The 18,381-nt window shown below is 56.8% G+C and overlaps 7 protein-coding genes across 7 annotated transcripts; 3 read left to right on the forward strand and 4 right to left on the reverse strand.

Annotated features, from left to right (window-relative positions):
• Nucleotides 1-4,924: 4,924 nt before the first annotated feature.
• PHYSODRAFT_535424 (hypothetical protein) lies at nucleotides 4,925-5,194 on the forward strand (the record flags this gene model as incomplete). Its single annotated transcript, XM_009541384.1, has 1 exon — nucleotides 4,925-5,194. The coding sequence occupies one exon, from the start codon at nucleotides 4,925-4,927 to the stop codon at nucleotides 5,192-5,194; it is 270 nt and encodes an 89-aa protein (XP_009539679.1).
• A 31-nt stretch (nucleotides 5,195-5,225) lies between these two features.
• PHYSODRAFT_551578 (hypothetical protein) lies at nucleotides 5,226-8,171 on the reverse strand. The gene is made up of 8 exons (XM_009541385.1): nucleotides 7,568-8,171; nucleotides 6,911-7,489; nucleotides 6,783-6,840; nucleotides 6,636-6,701; nucleotides 6,426-6,559; nucleotides 6,121-6,352; nucleotides 5,679-6,045; nucleotides 5,226-5,597 (listed from the first exon to the last, which is right to left on the reverse strand). Exons 1-8 carry the CDS (start codon nucleotides 8,051-8,053, stop codon nucleotides 5,390-5,392), a joined length of 2,130 nt encoding a protein of 709 aa, XP_009539680.1. The 5' UTR covers nucleotides 8,054-8,171; the 3' UTR covers nucleotides 5,226-5,389.
• A 642-nt stretch (nucleotides 8,172-8,813) lies between these two features.
• On the forward strand, nucleotides 8,814-9,465 carry PHYSODRAFT_257706 (hypothetical protein; the record flags this gene model as incomplete). Its single annotated transcript, XM_009541386.1, has 2 exons — nucleotides 8,814-8,993; nucleotides 9,067-9,465. 2 exons carry the CDS (start codon nucleotides 8,814-8,816, stop codon nucleotides 9,463-9,465), a joined length of 579 nt encoding a protein of 192 aa, XP_009539681.1.
• Nucleotides 9,466-9,556: 91 nt separating this feature from the next.
• Nucleotides 9,557-10,319, reverse strand: PHYSODRAFT_535523 (hypothetical protein; the record flags this gene model as incomplete). Its single annotated transcript, XM_009541387.1, has 2 exons — nucleotides 9,557-9,773; nucleotides 9,862-10,319. The coding sequence occupies 2 exons, from the start codon at nucleotides 10,317-10,319 to the stop codon at nucleotides 9,557-9,559; spliced, it is 675 nt and encodes a 224-aa protein (XP_009539682.1).
• A 198-nt stretch (nucleotides 10,320-10,517) lies between these two features.
• PHYSODRAFT_535457 (hypothetical protein) lies at nucleotides 10,518-13,278 on the reverse strand (the record flags this gene model as incomplete). Its single annotated transcript, XM_009541388.1, has 6 exons — nucleotides 10,518-10,617; nucleotides 10,701-10,865; nucleotides 10,937-12,612; nucleotides 12,688-12,802; nucleotides 12,956-13,059; nucleotides 13,171-13,278. The coding sequence occupies 6 exons, from the start codon at nucleotides 13,276-13,278 to the stop codon at nucleotides 10,518-10,520; spliced, it is 2,268 nt and encodes a 755-aa protein (XP_009539683.1).
• Nucleotides 13,279-13,722: 444 nt separating this feature from the next.
• PHYSODRAFT_353259 (hypothetical protein) lies at nucleotides 13,723-16,204 on the forward strand. The gene is made up of 7 exons (XM_009541389.1): nucleotides 13,723-14,056; nucleotides 14,133-14,301; nucleotides 14,388-14,483; nucleotides 14,553-14,966; nucleotides 15,038-15,509; nucleotides 15,783-15,910; nucleotides 15,975-16,204. The coding sequence occupies exons 1-7, from the start codon at nucleotides 13,815-13,817 to the stop codon at nucleotides 16,089-16,091; spliced, it is 1,638 nt and encodes a 545-aa protein (XP_009539684.1). The 5' UTR covers nucleotides 13,723-13,814; the 3' UTR covers nucleotides 16,092-16,204.
• Nucleotides 16,205-16,316: 112 nt separating this feature from the next.
• PHYSODRAFT_535484 (hypothetical protein) lies at nucleotides 16,317-17,934 on the reverse strand (the record flags this gene model as incomplete). Its single annotated transcript, XM_009541390.1, has 3 exons — nucleotides 16,317-16,601; nucleotides 16,776-17,750; nucleotides 17,830-17,934. The coding sequence occupies 3 exons, from the start codon at nucleotides 17,932-17,934 to the stop codon at nucleotides 16,317-16,319; spliced, it is 1,365 nt and encodes a 454-aa protein (XP_009539685.1).
• Between the last annotated feature and the right edge of the window lie 447 nt (nucleotides 17,935-18,381).

An 18,381-nucleotide genomic window follows, 5' to 3' on the forward strand; every position in this document is an offset into this window, starting at 1 on the left:
CCCGGACGAGTCGCTGCCCACCCGAGATCTCAGCGAGACGGCGTCTTTGCAAGTGAGACCGGCTCCCTGCGCGCGCTTTGACTGGGTCGACCGTGCCGCGCGGATTTGAGCGCCTCCGCCTTTGAGATGTACGACAAGCGAGCGAGCGCACGACTCCGGGTCTCTGTTTTGCGGCCATTGAAGAATACTCTCAGCCGCTCAGGCTGGCTGCGGCTTGCTTGCCGCGAGCCTCGCATCCGGCCATCCGCAGCGCGCCAGCTGCGAGCCACTGCGCTCGTATTCCTCTCTGGCTGACTCATGCACAGACTCGACGGTCTCCAAGACGGCGACGGCCACGTGGCGGAGGCATCCAATCCCCTACATGTACACGGCAGCACGGCAGCACTGTGCTTCTTCTCGGCGCCTTTGCGTCTGCGCTGGTGGGTCGACTGTAGAGGGAACTTCGAGCTGCGGAGATTTGATCGACCACCCTCAACAAGCCGCCGATCAGTGGCGCCAGCTCTCTCGCCCTCCGACCGGCGTGGTTGAAGGCCAACGGCGCAGCGTCGGCTGCCAGCAAGCCCTTGCTGCAAGGAGGCCCTGCCTGCCTGGCCTGCCAGCCCTGCTTGCTTGTCGTTTTGCTCCACCTGCTACGCTCGGTGATTATGTCCGCGCTCGCTTTGCGTGCCTCGCAATCGCTCCTCCGCTTTGCAAGGCCCCACGCCATCTGTGATGCGAGTGCTGCTTGTGTGGGGATCCATTCGTAGCGCTGGTCGTTGATCCAGCGCCGCGTCGTAGAGCGGTGGTGGCAAAGCGAAGCAACCGTTGTGCGAACGTGAATTCCTACCCTTGGACACTCGACATCGGCGGCGGCGGCTCTTTAGAGATTTCGACGCGGAAGTGTGCGGCATCCAGCGCCTCTGGGGTACAGCTGCGGACCGGAGGCTGCCAGCCTGGCACCATGCAGGAGAACTCATGCTTCCGGACGCACCGAATCGAAATCTGGGTAGTCGACGCACCGCAAAGCTGTAGATGAAAGAGGTGAAGCCATTAGTAGTACTTTGGATCTTCCGACCTTGAGTTATCGAGTGAACGAGTCGCAATCAATAGCTTGCGCGCGTTTGGCATCTTTCCCGGGGCGTTTGTGATGACTGCGAGCGGCGAAAACCGCCAAAAGTCAACGACTAAGCCGTGACCAAGGCTACGCTTGCATGATATTACACGTTATCGCACTCCGGTGCCTTTTTACTGTTACTACGCTTGGTAGATCGATTTCCGCGGCGCTAAGCTTTTGACTTGCAACACCAAGCTGCGGCTTCTTCCATTGCTCTTCGGCTCTTTGTTGGCCGCCTTTTAAGAAGGATTCTTCACCGATTTCTTCACGACAGGCTTCACTTCAACCGGCAGCTACCGTCGCCGCAGCACTGGCGCCTGACGTAGCTGTAGGAAGGACACCCACTCGGAGCAAAGTCATCGTCCGTAGCGCTTGAAGCCGTAGTATTCATCACGGCAAGCCAGCTAGCAATGCGTACTGAGGCATTCGTTGTGCAGCGTCGTAGCTGCACCATGGCAGACGTCTTCCAAACAAATGAACGCACTATTCTAATCGGTGTTCTCACACTGACTCTATTTCAAGTAGTACGAAGTCGTATTGGGAGCAGGCCCTCGGCAGTGATGAATGGATTATTGACCTGCCATCAGTGGAGGAGCGAGACGACAGTCAACGACGACATCCCTGCTTTGACTGGTTTGGTCATGATAACGAGAACGCTCAACAACCCACGTGGTGGACTACGGTTCGACAGCAGTTGGATCGCCTTCAGCTAGCCGTCTACGAAGCCCCTAAAGGATGGCAACGGTACCCACTATGACGAAAGGAAGCAAAGTATGGTCAGAGGCAGTGTCCTACACTATGGGGCAGGCAAAGGTGTTGCATGAGTCGATTTTCTTGGGTACCTGGGTTACCCTCCGAGAGTACTGGGAGTACAGCTGCACCATTGATGTTAATGAACGATCTCAACGATATTGCCAAACGCTTTTGAGGGATGTGAACCTGGGAATCAAGACGAGACGTCAGTAATGGGCTCAACGAACTCAAAGCCAACTGTCCCGCCGCCTTCAAGAACGAAGAGACCAGATTTGTGAGCGTGGCGAACGCTGGCACGAGCAACGAAATCACCAACTTGGTACCGACGGCACGACCTAGCTTGTTTGGTGTCAAGATCTTTACTTTACTACATATATGCATATGACCTGGGCAGCACTGGCGACGCAGTCTCTGCGACTGTGTGATCTGTGCTGTCATGTATGGGCGACTACCGTGGGCTCGTGTTGTTCCAACATGCGATCCGTAGGCGAGGCTGCAGCAGAGCGCAGTATCGGGTGTAGTTAACCGACTAAACCGCAACAAATAAATAAACAAATAAATAGTATTCATCAACGCGCAGCTTACGAAAGGGCCACGAAAAACTGTAAAGCCTTGATAAGATCGCGCCATTGGCAAGACATTACGGCTCAGCACTCCAAAGAGTCGATACTTTAAAGTATTCCCCAGCACTTTACCGCCACGTTGGAGTACGAAATGAAGACCAGCAAGGGGTTAGATGATCACTATTCGATTGGGCCAGTAAAAAGTTAATAGAGGGCCTTACCTCAGCCTGCTGCGATGCTGACGATGGATAGCCAATCCCGGGCGACGCATCGAGAGTCACACGCGAGAGTCACAAGCAAATATGGGGACCCGGGTGGTGGACCCGGGGGGTCTCGCAGTTCGAAGCTAGCTTGTACGGATGCCCTTACAGGGAAACGATGTACTCGGGCATCTCCTGCGCCTGCTTCGCAGCCGCACCATCTGCATCTACTACTGTACAACCAAGTGTACCAAGTTTGATTGCTTCTTTTCAAAGGCATTGCCAGTTCTCTCCAACGAATTGGTACTTCAACTCTTGGGTTTGGCAAACCCAACGTGGTGATTCTACCTTCTCCTGCTCGTTGGATTAGGACTCCACGGATTTAGTTTTAGCTTTAGTCATTTTGTAGTTAGTAGAACGGTTATCAACAACTAGCTAATCAACGTAATTTTATTCCTTCCTGCCTTTAAAACGTGCGCTGATGCCCAGGCAGAATCCTATATTTCTTAGATTGCATGGTGTGCTCAGAAACTTACGGGCGGCGAAAAAAAAAAAAAAAAACCAGAAAAAATACGTGCATTCAAATATTTAGCGCTTCCAGGCTAACTGCCCAACCGAATTTGCAGGGTAACCCGATGAAGCCAGCAATTTGCTTCAAGTTTGATAAGTTAAGACTGAGGTCTAGCAGATCTCGATCGCGTGTAGGAGTTGGATACACCGGGTGTTTGTCCTTCGCGTTGACGATGTCCGCCCGGGCTTCCTCTCTTACAGGAATCCGGGGCGTACAGAAAAGTAGGAGTATTCAAACTCTGTTTGATAAAACATGGCGCAGCCGCACACAGACTTTGTCCGGATCGCCTGAATATTTAACAACAACAAAAACTTCCAACTTCGATTCGTCCAAGTGTGTTATTGTCATTTATCAAGTATTAAACTGAACGTGCCGCATTCATGTAACATTAGGATGATCTGAACTAATATCGGTAACAATGTACTTTGAAGTTGTTTTAACAAGAACAGGATAAAGTAGAAGATTATTCTACAGTAGTAAATGGGCTCGGTGGATCTCTGCTTGCAATGTAGTTAAGGCAAGCTTAATCATCCAAAGTCTTCGTAGATACAATGCCTCAGCGAGTGTAGATATTTAATGGCCCCACACGAGCCATTCATATCTCGATTGATTTGAACTATACTTCTCCCGATTTCATACACGGTCGTCATTCTTTTTGCTGTAGCTTTTAGCCTTTTGCTCCGGAGAACACATAACACCAGGTGCAGCTCTTTTGAGTTTCCGCTGAATGAATTCGTTCGCCACCGTATAGGACGTCACCGCATTGCCGGCGGATAGATTTGGCTTTGGATAAAAATATGTTGAATGAAAAAAAAATCAAGCTATACTTCCCATCTTGGATCGCATAACCTTAAAAACGTTAAGTAGTTTATGCGAAGTTGTAGTGGAATGTTTTATCCAATCCATCCAGACACATTCCAATGAGTGTGGGAATTCACACAATATCAGCCTGCCGACAATTTAAGTCATGGCAAACTCAGGTGACCAAAAGATTTTCAATAAATCTCTATGCATGCAGAAGAAAATCTGTGTCTGAAAGAGGAGGGTAAAAGTTATGACCCAGGACTGAACAGATTGAATCGATAGCTTTAACATTAATGAAATGAGTGAGTACTATGTCGAGTGCTGTGGAGCCGCATGCAGTTTAATACGATGCAGTGATGTGGTAATGACACCAGTTGTGCTCAAGGTCAGCATCGAGGCTTCTAATTGTCACAGACGCCATTACTACGACGAACAACGTACATGTACATAACGTTATCTGTGCAATAGCAAGAATTGCATTCTTTCGAACAATAAAATGTTTGTGCTGGAGCTCCACTCCTCTGGCATCAATCTAGAAGGAAAAGCTCCGAGGCGAATAGGCATCTATCAAAAGCTGTAAGTGCAACTTGCACTTACAGCTAATAGAATCCGGTCTGAATTGCACTGTGCAATTCAGACCGGATTCTATTGAGTGCTGTGTGATGTTGTGTGAATGTTGTTTGATGTCATCCGCACGGGGTGACGTGACGTATGTAGCGTGAATGTCGTTCGATGTCATCCAAAAACCTTCCCCAACAGTTCTTCGAACTGCGAACATGCTCTGCATCATGAGAACATGGAGAAGAAGAAGAAGTTTTCATCCGTTCACCCAATCAACAATATTGCAAGCTGCAGCAATATCATGTGGCCCACACCACCGCCAGCCCCGTGCGTGTCAATTCCGCCACTTCGCATCTTGGACCGACCGCCCCAGAGCCTCATGAGCGCCGCGTTCCCCAAGGCGCCCGTGCCCGTGGCGGGGCTGCACGCCGGCAGCAAGAGCGACTTCGGCGAGGACCTGGACGTGGACGAGCTCATCGAGCGCAACCGCTGCCACGAGGACTACTACAAGCTCGAGGACTGCCTGGCCGACTTCGACCGCGACTGGACCAAGTGCCAGCAGCAGGTCAAGCAGCTCAAGCTGTGCAACGACCGCGTCAACCAGCTGCGCAAGGCGCAGGAGGCCGCGGCCAGCAACAAGAAGCAATAAAGCCTGCACCACTCAACTGTCCTTCGACTGTTGATTGACTCACATGCATTTGATTCACTCACGCATGCTGCTCTACTTACTTTCATCTGCGTCGGGTCTTCATCCTGCGGCACGGCCCAGAGCGCCGTCCGCCGTCTTCTAAGGGGGGAAATGAAAGGGGGCTCTACCTCGTTGAAAGGGGGGGGGGGGCAAAGGTTAAAAGGGGGCTTCGACGGTTCGGCCTTCGCTTCCACCCGCTGCGCCGTCGGCGCCGGAGCTGCTGCCCTCGGGCGCGTCTTCTTCCTGCTCGTCCGACACATACCAGCCGTCCATGGTGTCGATGTCCATCGCCGTATCCTCGTCGCGGCTTTCTTCCTCCATGGCAAGTCGAGCGTACTCGGCGCGAGCGTAGCGGTCCCAATCCCTGTATTCAGCAGCAGCAACAGTAGTTTCGGTTAGCAAATAGTCAGCCATTGTGTCAATGTCCTTCCTTGCGGGTACGTACGTAAGCTCCGGCTCGGCCAGTTGCTGACGCAGAAGGAATGGGTCGCGCTGCTCGAACTCGATGAACTTGCTGAGGTTGAACAGCACGTTGAAGAACACGCCGGACACGCGGATCTTGTCCGGGCGGATAAAGTCCTTGTGGTAGAACTCGCCCTCCTTCTCCGGGTGCAGCAAGTCCGACATCTGGCAAAGGATATCCTCGAACGGTACCACCTCGTGACCGAGGCACTCCATGCGATGGATCTGGTGACGGTAGAATACACGCATTTCGTCGGCGCGCAAGACGCCGTCCTCGTTCGTGTCGATAAGCTCGAACCAATACCTAATACTGACGGGATTAGCCTTGTCTTCCTCCGAGAGCATAAAGTCTGAAATTGCATGGAAACCAGAACCGTCAGACCCGACCGAAACCATAGAAACTGGAAGATAACAGGCCCACTCACAAATGAAGTCCTCGTAGCTCATTTTCTTCTTTTCCTCGGCAGTCAGCGTCTGGACACGAGCGAACGGGCGGCGCCCGCGCTCGAAAATACGGTCCACAATGATACGTGTAAGGGCGTGGCCGCCATAGCGTACGAGGTCGTCGGGGCTCAGAAGGAAGTCGTGGTCCGTGTCCAGCTCCCAGAATTTGCAGTACAGCACGTAGAAGTGCTCATACGAGAAGTACGAGTTCACCTGGTACGCATCAATACAACACAGACGTAAGTGAGCTGTTAGCAGCAACCGATATCCTACTGCACACACGAACCTTGTTAATATCTTCCTCCTCGTCCACGGTGTTGAAGGCGCTGATGAGATTGCTGCGCCGTAACTTTCGCAGCGTGATTCGACCGCTACTGTCTCTATCTACGGAGTAAAATATCCGTACCACCACGGTCAACGCTGAAGGCAGGCAGGCAAACGAGATTGTTAGTTCCGCAATTTATCATTTGTCCTGCATTAAGCGCCGTTCGCTTACCATATTTCTCCTGAAACTCGGGCGTGCCCCCAAGAAACTCTAGTCCAGGATGATACTTCAACAGTTCTGTTGATAACACGACACACAACAGAGCAGTAAGTAACCGGAACGAAGCAGACACAATCCCTCGCAGCGCTTTGAGCGTACCATGCAAGAACGGCGCGAAGTCGTCTCGCTCTATGAAGTCGTTCTTCGGCTGTTTCACCTGTTTAACAACACACCGCCAGTTCGTCACACTCCCCACAACATACTGCAAATCGCGCGAGACCACGTACTACTCTAAAGAAGCGCTCCACGCTGTCACAGGGAGCCATCTCGCGCATCCAGTAGCTCTGGAACATGTCCTTCGTAATGCGCTGCGGCGCCGCCACTCCATCGGCGCTCGTGGGGCTTGCTGCGTCCTCGGCTGCGGGGCTGGAAGGCGGCTTAGGCGTCTCTCCCGCCGACGCGAGGATGCGCCGGAAGAACGGCGCGTTGAAAAACGAAGGGAAGCCGCACAGGTCCTTGGTGATGGCCACGAAATCCTCCACCTTCATGCCCTCCGGGAACTCGCGGAAGCGCGCCTCGATGTCCGACACTTTGCGCGCCATGGCGTCTGTGGACAACCCACGCAGCCGGCCGCGTCGGCCCTCGCCAGGCGTGTAAAACCTGGGGATCTGAATCTGCTTCGGGGCGTCCTCCGTCATGGGGTGGTCGGGCTCGGCCGCCGCCGCGGGCTCCTCAGCCTTGGGCGCTTCGTCCACTGCTGCCTGCTGCTCCTGCTCTTCCTCCATGTTCTCGTCCGCGTCGGCGGGGGGCGCGGGTGCCGCCTCCTCAGCAGGCGCTGCGGGTTCCTCCTGGTTCTCTGCCGGTGTCTCTTCCTCGTTGTTGTCGCTCGCGGCCTCGCTCTCTCCTGCCGACATGTCCACGTCGTCCGAGGGCGGGGACGGCACGGCCTCCGCCGCCTTCTCCGTCTTGGCCGCTTCCGTCTCTGCTGCAGAAGCAGCCGCCGCAGCCACGGCCGCCGCCGCGTTGTGCAGCTCTTCTCCGAAGAGACTGACCAGGTGCTGGTGGCGTCTGCGCGCGCTGGGGCTGCCCGCGGAGCCGGGGCTGAGCAGCCCGAACTGCTGGTAGTTGGGCGGGCGCTTGGGGCTGCGCGAGGGCGAGTCGGCGCCGCTGCCGGGGGCGCCCACCGTGGCCAGCAGCGCGTCCAGGTTGAGCTCCTTGCCCTGGCGCAGGTCGGCCACCATGCTCTGGATCATCTCCTTGGTGCCGTCCACGTTGAGCCACTGGCGGAAGAGCTCCTCCATCTTCATGCGCCCGGCGGGGCACAGGTGCGCGCTCTCGATCTCCGACAGGCGCAGGGACTCGGGGCCCGTGCCGCTCGAGCTGGTGGGCGACGCCATGGCGGCGTCCGAGGCCTCCACTTCCACAGTCATAAGGCGCGGCTCTCGCGGGCGAGTGCGGTGACAACGGTGGGGGGTTCTACGCGAGAGGGGGGCGGGCCGGCAACGAGGTGGTAGGCGGGGTAGAGCGGAGGCAAGGGGGGCCGCTGTGATCTTCCTGCCTTCTTCGTGTCTGATAGTCCGACGCCCGCGTCCACGAGGGAGCCGCGCCCGTAAATGAGTTTTGGCCAATGGGACGTCCGAGCGCAAGATACAAGAGACGAGGACGAAATGAGCCTGACCCGCAACTGGTTCTTTTTCCCAGCCGCGCCCGATTTGTTTGGTGCTTGCGCAGTGCCGGCAAGATGGCATGCTGCCGCGTTGTCGCGGGCCGGGCGGTAGGGCCATCCATCACATCGCCGCAGAATGCGTCGAGGTGCCGCTCTCGATGTCGCCGCCACGAGCAGCCAGCGTCAATGGCAGGAGGTGAGGCGTAAACTGGCCCCGCAGTCATGGATCCCTGACCACGATGACAGCTCTTCTGTCAAGGAACTCGCCGCGAGTTACGCTGTTACCTAGCGGCGATAAGCTTATCCGTCGGGCAACGAAACTGTCTGAGCGCTGGTGCGACGACTTTACCCGCCAACTATAGCGCAGACTTGTGCAAGTGGCAGTGGCGTGGTCCACTGAATTTTATGTATCCATATCATGTTAAGAGGGTTTCCTAATGACTGCAAGTTCATTTCATTTTTTTGACTACCATGGAGCACTCTCGAAAGCCGCCGCAGCCATCCCATTTAGACCAAGCGCACCGATGTGGAAGCCCGGCAGCGACCGACCGCAGGACAAGAAACCCAAGGCCAAGCCCAGCAGCAGCAGCAGCAAGAATAAGAAGGAAGATGCCGCGCCGATGAAGAGCGACGGGCTGCCGCCGCGCGGCGTGAAGAAGGAGCCGACCAAGTTCGTGCTGTCCCAGAAGACGCTGGCCATGAAGGTGCGTTGTCTCCTCTGGCTGTTGGTCTGTACTACCTACTGCCCTTGGCGCTGACCCCTCTGTCTCCCCACAGTTCATGCAGCGCAAGAAGACGACGGACGCGCAGCGCATTGCCGCCGTGCAGGAGCAGCACAAGCAGGACACGTGGGAGGCGGCGCCCGAGGACGACGCACAGGACGACGACGACTCCACGATCATCTGCATCCGCGACGTGCCCGACCCGTCGCTGCCACTGGTGTTTGGCCGTCGCTCCTTCGGCGGCTTCAACAAGGGCGTGGAGGACGAGTTCAAGGAGGCGTCGAGGGCGCTGCGCTTCGCGGCGTCCGAGGAGAAGGAGCTGCGCGAGGAGGTCTCGGCCGAGGAGATGACGTCGCGGATGCTCAAGTACATGGGTCTGGGCCGACGCAACGGCGGCAACAACAGGAACGGCGGCGGCAAGCGCCCCAATGGCAACAAGCGTCAGCGGAAATAAGCATCGAATGGCCTTCAGGTTGATAAGTTATTGCCCACATCCACGCAAGGTCAAGTCGAGGCTTGAGCGTGCGTGTTCTACTGTGCATTGGTCACTCGTCGTCGCTGGCGTCTTCGTCACTGAAGTAGCTGCCTGCTTTGCGCTGCGGTCGACGGCGTGCGGAGATTGCTGCAGACGCTGCAGAGGACGGTGGCGTGGTCGCCAGCGGGGGTGCCGCATGCTGCGTCGACGAGGCCAGAGGCGCTGAAGACGGGTAGGTCAGCAGCGAGATGGACAGGCCCTCGTCGTCGGAGCTCGTAGGCGGCGCTCTGTAGCAGAAACACCCGTCAAATAACCCGTTAGATAGACCCCTCTTTTGCATGCTCTCCGACAGATACACACACTTGACACACGTACAGGATGTTGACGACGCCCTCGTCGTTGAAATAGTGCGCGCGCTCGTGCGGGTCGAACTTCTTCTTCTTCCGCTTGAGGTTCCTGCGGCTGCTCTTGCCCCCAGTTGTCACGGGCCGCTCCCGGGTGCCCAGCACGTTGCGCGGACACTCGTACGACACGTGCCCCAGCTCGCCGCACTCAAAGCAGCGCTGCGACGTCGTGTACTTGCGCTTCTTGGCGAACTCGCGGGAGCGGCCGTTGTCTCGGCTCAGCGACACGGCCAGCGTCATCCCCTCGAGCGGCATCTTGTCCATCTCGGCCACCGCCTTGGCACAGTCCTCGGCGCGGGCGAACTGCACGAAGGCCACGCCGCGACTGCGCCGCGTCTGCTTGTCCCGCAGCACTAGCACGCGCGCCAGCTTCCCGAACGGCGCGAAGAGCTGCGCCACGTCGTTGGTGGTGTAGGCGTACGGCAGCATGGCGACGTACGCCGTGCACGGTGACACGGCCGGCGCGGCGTCAGTAGCAGCAGCAGGGTCGGGCGGCTCCATTAATTAAGTCGACATGCGATGGCCAATCAAACACAAGAGATAAAGGCGACCTGGAGATGAAGGAGGCCGATACATCGACTATTGTACTGCCTACGGGTTCAACTTAGCGAGTAATAGCACTCTGCCTTAGCGCAGGCCAAAGCCTTCGGCCTGGCTGATGGCCAACAGGAGACGCTCCTGGAGCTTGTCGCGGCTGCTGTACTCGGGCAGCAGCAGGTGGTTGAAGCTGTCCGCCAGATACACACAAGCACATCGGGTTAGCTCGCTTTGTTCATTCATTGTCAACGCCAGCTTCAATATGAATCTCACCAGGTGTGCGCTGTGGGGAGGCGGTCCGAGTCCGGCCCGTTGCGAGAGATGACAAACACGAGGTTCGAGAGCCCGCGGATGGGCACGCGGTCGCTGCCTGTTGCAAACCGCAGCAGCTTCTTCTTGTCCTCCAGCGGGAGCGCGTGCACAATGATCCAGAAGTCCCTGCCAGACACAACAGCAGCGGTTAGTCGTCGTCTACGAGATGATAATCGACCTTTTGAGCAGATACGAACCGGATGATGGTGCTGTCTTTTGTGAACCCGTCCTCGTAGTGTGTGGCCTCCTCGAGCGCCTCGAAGTCCAGGTCGCTGCTGCCGCAGATCAGCAGCTGCAGCTCCTCCCACCGGAACATACTCAACACCTCGCGATTGCAGACCTGGTGGAAGCCGCGGTGGAAAGCGGCGTATTGCCGAGACACCGACTTGCTCAGCACGTAATCCACGTAGAGCGATACATATTCCTCCCGGTTCGCATTCGTCACTGGAATCAAGCTGCCTCCGGGCTTCAGCTCCACCGTCTTCACCTCGCCGAACACTTCGTACGAGTACTCGAAGTTGCGCTGATAGACGCCTTCGACATCGCCCTGGAAGTTCAACAACTGCCGCAGACCGCGACCAAGATCCGGCAGAGCGAGCTCAAGATCCTCCAGTCCCAGTGAGCACCCCATCAGCTTCTTGTACACGATGTGGGGAAAGCTTACATCCAGAATGACAGCGTTGTAGATGGCTAGAGCCAGCAGTGTGCCAATCAGCTCGAACTCCATCGTAGCCTCCAATGAATCGCTATTGAACCACAACGTGCGCGTCTCCTCGTCGTACGTGAACATGCCATAAGCCGGGTTCAATAGTTGCCGAATGACGATCTGGAAGAACTCCTTCTGCACGCCGCCCTCATCGATGCCTTCCTCACCGACAAACTTGACCTTGAGCGGCTTTTTCAGCGTCTCCGCCGACGACGACAAGTGCACCAACTGCTGCATCGCGTCCTCCACAATGTTATCGCGTCGAACCTTCAGCACCAAATATGGCGATGGTGCACTTTCCATCGCCAACATGGAGCGAGATGACAAAACTGCGTCCTGGGCTCGTGCACGCTGTTCAAGGTCCGAGTCAATCTGTAGTACCTTGCTCTTGGAGGCCGCATCTAGCACAAACGGAAAGTCGCAAAAGGACATTTCCGAGAGCATGCGCTCCGGCATGGGCTCAGCGTCGCGTTCAGCCTCCTCCTGCTCTCTGCGCTGCTCCTCACGCTCACGTTCAGTGTCGTCTTCGTCTCCATCTTGTTGCCGGCGACGTCGCAGCTCCTCTCGTTCCAGCCGTCGAACGGCTCGTGTGGCAGCGTGACGTTTTTTCCAGAAGATGATGGAGTGCGAGTAGTCCTGCACGATGTCCACCTCTGAGTTCACAGCGTCGTTGTAGAACTCGTCGTACGTGGCGAACGGCTCGTGGCCGTTTGCACGTTCTCGGTTCACAACATGGAGCTCTGCCAGCACACCACAGGCAGCATACACCAGATCCATCTTACGCGAGCCGTAGAGACAGACTGTGATGGCTTGCTGCAGGATGTCCATAAGCCGGTGCAGCTCATCAGCCGAGAAGAACTCCATCCATTGGGCCCGCACCAGAGCCTTGGCATCTTCCGGGAGGTAGTATAACAGTCTGCAGAGCCCGCCCACCACGTTCAAATAGTCTGGGTCAAACATCGACGGGTGCTCGAACAGCACCAAGAAGAACCGCAGCGCGCGGGGCGCGTGCCACGTCGAGCAGACGTTCCAGGGCTGCGTCACCAGCATCTCCAGGGCGTTCCGGAATGTGTTTTGCATCGCCTCCTGGTCACTCCCACTCATCGCAGCGTCCAGCAGCGCAAACACCCGCCCCATCTGATCGCGCTCGATGCCCCACCACTGCGTCTTCGCTTCGTCCTCGTCCGTCCTGGCGCCTCCTTTGACAAACGCGGCACTAAGTGCATCCGGGTCGGAAAACACCTGGTACACGAGCCTCTTCACTACGCGGTAGTCGCTCGTCTCCGTCGCGAGCTTCAGCGCGTTCTCCAGCTGCGTCCCCATTGGGACAGCAGGAGCAGAGGCAGACGCAGGAGTGCTCGATGCATTGCCGTTAGTGGTCGGAGCAGTAGTGCGAGCCTTCACAGTGCCAGAAGAGGAGGATGAAGATGACCCTGTTGCCTGCTCATTCGCAGCTGCAGCTGTAAGCGCCTCTGTGATGCTGGTGGCCGCCAAATTGCTCGTCACCGACGAGGTCGAGGCGGGCGGCACCTCCTTGAGCGTCTCCATCTCGACGTCCTCCTCCTCCTGCTGCTGCTGCTGCTGTTGACGCGACGCGTCCTCCATCTTGACGTCCTCTTGGGTGTGTGCGGACGCGACCTCATTGGCTGCGGTCGCCTCCGCCTTGGGCGTGGGCGCCGCAGCTGCGTTGACGCCCTGCTGCATCTCCAGCAGCGCGCGCGCCACGGCGTCGTTGGGCTCCAGCCCCTGCGACAGGAAGCGCGCGTACGCCGTGCGGAAGAGCTCCTGGAGCTGCTCCGCGTCCGCTCTCTGCTGCTGCTGCTGCGTATCCATCGTCCAGCCCCACGCAGACGCTTGTTCTCCGCCTTCTCCGGCAAGTTGGCCAATGCGGCGGCGCTTGCATAGATCTTTGAAGTGCATAAACCTTTTGACCAATGACGTTCAAAACGACGAGCGATTGGCTAATAATGCGGATTTCGAGAATGCCACCGCTCTTCCTGCTCTTCCCACGCCGGCATCGAGGCGACGCGGGCATGTATGCATCGATGCCATGCACAGCCTTCCTACCTGGACAGCAGACCACACGACCGCTGTGAGGAAACCATGTAGCACGGCGCATTTAGACATTCTAACGTTTGGCAGTCGCAGAAAGTCTGCTGCATACAAACTTCAAGACATGTGGGTAGACGACTCTTTTTCCGCCAATCCCAGCGCGTCTTCCTCTTCCGACACCTCGAAGCTCGGCACTTCACTGTCATTCCGCACGCAGCGCGCCACGTACGAAGAAGCCTCTCGACGTCGTCGCTGTGTACCCACAAGGCGAAGAGGAAGAGAACGAAGCAGCAGCTGTAGCAGGAGCAGAGCGCACAATGGACGCCAAGATGCAGGCCTGGCGCAAGAAGATGCCGTCCAAACGGCAGCTCGCGTCCACGCTCAACCACCTCGTGCAGCAGAAGGCGGTGGCGGCGCTCTACACGCCGACGGAGGTGGAGCGCATCAAGCAGATGACGGACATGATCGAGCAGGCCACGAGCGACTTTGAGGCGGACGAGGACTGGGACCGCATCCTCCGCGTCGTGGACGCGCTCAGCAACGTCAGCAACCACGCCGTGTACGGGGCAGCACCTGTAGCGTCTTGTTGTACCTGAGTGCGTGCACTTACTGCTCTTGTTGTGCTGCTGCTGCAGGCTGAAGGAGTCGATCCGGTACCTGAAGTTGCGGCTGGGAGACCCGTCGTCCCGCGTCGTCATCCTGGCGCTGACGCTCACCGAGTCGATCGTCAAGAACTGCGGAGACCTCGTGCACCAGGAGATCGCCACGGAGCCCTTCATGAGCGAGATGGAGGCGCTTTACAGGGTGAGTGGGTTCGATTGTTCACTGCGTAGAGAGGCGTGGAGTGCGGGTGCTGATACGTTTTGCCGCTCTTGTGCTTGCTGCTGCAGACGCACGCGAGCAAGCGCGGCAGGGACAGTATGGAGATCGCCAGTCGCGTGCTGGACATGGTGCAGGCCTGGGGAGAGGCATTCCTGCCCTACAGAGTGAGTGCATTATCGCGTTGTGGTTGATTGTCGATTGATAGGCTTACATGACTTGTGGCGACCTCATAGCACGAGTTCCCGCTGTTTGTGGACACGTATCACAACATGCGCAAGAAGGGCATCAAGTTCCCGGATCAGTACGACGAGACCAAGGTTCCGGTGCTCACTCCACCGACCGATGCGCCATCTGGAGGGCGAAGTGGTGCACAAACTGCGTCGTCTAACCAGGCGCGTGGCTCGAGATCCATCGACACGTCGTCATACTCGAACACCAGCAGTGGGCTGGGCGGGCTGTCGACCCCCGAGCTCTACCGGGTTGCGACAAACGTGTCGGAGATGTTCGAGGATATGTTGTTTGAAGCACAGAAGGACTCATCGTCTATTGGCAACCATGGTGTCATGGAGGAGCTGGCGGTGGAAGTGAGAGAAATTCTGCACAGGATGGAAGGAGCCATCCCGATTGCTGTTGCTGAGGGCGACGAGGTAAGTTCGGTGTGGTTTATGCGGTATTATAACTTTTTGACTCACGCAACGCTTATTTCTTGTTACGACAGGATCTTGAGAAGTACCTGTCGATCAACGACGACCTGCATGCAGCGCTGAAAAAGTATGATGAGTTGCTGGCTGGAAACCAAAAAGCGGCAGAGGTGGCCAACAGAGCTTCCAAGAAGGATGTTGCCGACGATATCGATCTTATCGATCCGTTTGGACTTGACAAGGACCTTTCGCCTCAGAACAACCAAGACTCGGGCGACGATGATCCGTTTGCAGATTTTGTTCGCGCGCGAACTGGGCCAACGAAGGAAAGCATGAAGCCTGCTGCTGACAAGCATTCTCAACACAGTGATGTCAACGATACGCCGAAGGCTCCACAGCAGGACGATGACGATCCGTTCGCGAGCTTTGTTCAGCAGCGAGCAACCAAAATTCTAAGTAGCAGCAACCAGGACGTGGAAAAGGAGGTAAAGCCGGCTGTGTCGGCAGCACCTGCAGCGCCAGCCAAAGACTTAATCGACCTGTGGGGCGGTAAGGAACTGTGCTTTGAATTGATGCGCACCGATGTACTAACATTCATGGTGTCCAGATACCACTGTGGCAGCACCAGCACCTGTACCTGTATTGGGCTCTGCCCAACCAGCCACACAGCCCGATCTTTGGTTAGGAGATGATTTCCTCAGCAACCAAAACCAGGTCCCCGTGTCTCAACCTGCTGCTGTGCCAGCTCACGATCCTTGGGGTGGTACGTTTCGCTTGTCAATAAATGCGGCCATCAGAGGTTCTAACTCTTGTTGCTTGCAGGTGAGAACGCTTTCACAATGTCCACTACGTCCGTGTCATCTCAGCCGGCTGTTCCGAGCACGACCAGTAGCACTCTAGGTGCGAGTAGCTCGAACGACCCCTTCGACATGCTGGACTTCTCAACAAAGGTTTGTAGCGTTTGAGCTGTCACCTGCATGGTGGGGCACTCACTAACGAGCTTCTGATGCCCAGGCTTCTATCTCGTCTCCATCAAACCCTTTCGATAGCCTCCAGCCTGCCTCTCCAGCCCAGCCTCAGCAACCTCAGCAGTCTGCAGCCCACAAGTCGTTCAACCCCTTCGACTTCTAGAGGCTTTCCAACTAAACATGTAGCGTTGCTGTTTGTTGTGCGCTAAAAGGCACGGTGCATATGCGCAATAAAGTACACAAATGTCAACCAAAGCAGCGAGAGTTTGCCGTCTCAGCTCAATTCATTAAATGGAACTTAGATATGCATCGTGATGAAGGTGATCGACCCGACCGACTGAGCCGGAACTCCACTCACCCGCGCGTGATCGTCATCTTCGGCCTCCCTTCACTTGGAACCCGCGTGCTTGCCCTTTATCTCCTTGTGGGCCGTGCCTGCAGCAGTCTTCGCAGCCTCCGATTCCTTCGCGCACGTCTGCTTCGCGGCCTCCAGAGCCTTTTCCGTGTTGGTCTGCTCCTGGGTCGTAGTCGGCTCCTTGGGCTTGGTCATCTTCGCTTCCACTCGGGTGCCCGCCCCTTTCGCAGAGTCTGCAGCGGACCCGAGCTGCTCCTTCGCCTCGTCCTTCACCTCGCCAGCCTTGTCCACAGCTTGGCCGACAACCCCTTTCGACTGCTCCTTCGTTTCACCTGCCTTGCCTGCAGCTTCACCAGCCTTCTCCTTGGCTTGACCAGCTTTATCCTTCGCCATATCTTTCGCTTGGCCCGCAGTTTCGGCGGTCTTGTCCTTGGCCTCGCCAGCCTTCGCCTTCGTCATCTCGGTGGCCTCACCTGCCTTCTCCTTGGCCACACCAGCCTTGTCCTTGGTCATCTCCTTCGCTTGACCAGCCTTCTCCGCTGCCGTATCCTTCATCTCACCAGCTTTTTCCTTTGCCATGCCGGACTTCTCCTTTGCCATCTCCTTGGTCTGGTCGGCCTTCTCAGCAGTCATGTCCTTCACCTCCCCGGCCTTCTCCTTCGCCATGCCAGCCTTTTCTTCGGTCTTCTCCTTTGCCATGCCGGCCATCTCCCGGCCACGCTCAAACCCTTCAGCGAAAGTTTCCTGGACCTCGTTCTTCTTCGCTACAGCCGCACCGGTAGCTGCCGCGGCCTTCGTCTCCATGCTCTGCGCCGTGCTCGATTGCTGGGCCGCCAGCTTGGCGTTGTGCAGCGTCTCCGAGATGTAGGTCACGCTCTCGGTCACAATGTCCACAGTGGTGGCGGCCACCTTGCATCCGAGGCCGCCGGTCACCTTCGAGTCCACCTTCGCAGCCGTCGCCGACACGCCCAGGCGCGCGTCCAAGTCGCGGACCTTCTGCACGACGCCGCCGGCCTTGCTGCTCACGCCCAGCTTCTCGTCACCAAACTCCGCAGCGCGGGCAGCTTCGCCCACTGCCACTTGAGCACCGTGGGCAGCCTGGCCGGCCATGTTGCTGACGGCATCACACAACTTCGTGAGCTGGTCGTTGGTCGTTTCCAGCGCGTCTGTGGCGCGTTGGCGGCCCGAGTTCACCCAGTGGTGCAACGTGTCCACGGCCTGCTGGCCCCGCGAGCCCACGTACTTCTCGTCGTAGGCCACAGCTCGAGTCTGGAGGTCGTCGAGCGACTCGCGAACCTTGTTCATGCCATCGATCGCCACCGGCACCGATCGCTCCGACAGGTCCTGGCCCTGAGTCTTCAGCTTCTGCGTCGCCGAGCGCGAGGCGTCCAGCGCCGACTTGAGGTATTGGCCCGCGGGCTCGAAGTTCGAGTGAGACTTCTCGTACTCCTCGACACGCTTCGTCAACTGCGTACACATCATGACAATCCATATATGTGAGTCAAGTCAACCATTCCATCACTATGCCAACAGGTTAGGAGCGTACATCCGTCAGGTACGAGTCGGCCTTCTGGGTCGTGTCGTGGATCTGCTCCTTGGCGCGGTCGATGTCATGTTGGTGGGCGTCCATCTTGCTCTGCAGGTCGGCCATTCGGGTCGTTGGGTAGCTCGGTCTTCTTCTTGGTCGTTGATGTGTTGCTCAAGAGGCAGAACGCACAATGAAAAACTGCTGGAGCAGACCATCGCGCCGTTAGGTCTGCAGACATTTCCCCGGTTTGCCGTTGATTCTTGCTAATGCACCTCGTCCCAGTGGGGTGGTGAGTGGAGCACTCGACAACTTCATCCACGCTTGACGTGTACTGACAACGGGCCCAGCATTCGTTAGGCTTCTCCCAGCCGCGAGGGCTCTTCCAGGGACGAAGCGAAGGGGCTTTGCAGACTTTTCTCAACTGTTTTTCTTCACCAAAAGCGCAAGCCCAAGCCCAGTGCATAGAATGACGGTGATATCGCTACAGTTCATGTACCATCGAAGATGAGAATTCTACCACAAGTTACTGATGGGAATGCAGGTAGATTTGTCTTATTGCTTGAGAATGAA

Source organism: Phytophthora sojae, assembly GCF_000149755.1.
Source record: "Phytophthora sojae unplaced genomic scaffold PHYSOscaffold_23, whole genome shotgun sequence".
In the NCBI taxonomy this organism is placed as follows: Eukaryota; Oomycota; class Peronosporomycetes; order Peronosporales; family Peronosporaceae; genus Phytophthora; species Phytophthora sojae.

Bases quoted from the DNA above. Each gene is read 5' to 3' on its own strand.
- PHYSODRAFT_551578 (XM_009541385.1), bottom strand. From the start codon at position 8,053: ATGACTGTGGAAGTGGAGGCCTCGGACGCCGCCATGGCGTCGCCCACC. The intron at 7,490-7,567 runs GTGCCGTCCCCG...AACGAGGAAGAG, and splicing joins CGGAGAAGGCGGCGGAGGCC to ACACCGGCAGAGAACCAGGA. The intron at 6,841-6,910 runs GTACGTGGTCTC...GTTGTTAAACAG, and splicing joins TGGAGCGCTTCTTTAGAGTA to GTGAAACAGCCGAAGAACGA.
- PHYSODRAFT_353259 (XM_009541389.1), top strand. From the start codon at position 13,815: ATGGACGCCAAGATGCAGGCCTGGCGCAAGAAGATGCCGTCCAAACGG. The intron at 14,484-14,552 runs GTGAGTGCATTA...GCGACCTCATAG, and splicing joins AGGCATTCCTGCCCTACAGA to CACGAGTTCCCGCTGTTTGT. The intron at 15,911-15,974 runs GTTTGTAGCGTT...TCTGATGCCCAG, and splicing joins TGCTGGACTTCTCAACAAAG to GCTTCTATCTCGTCTCCATC.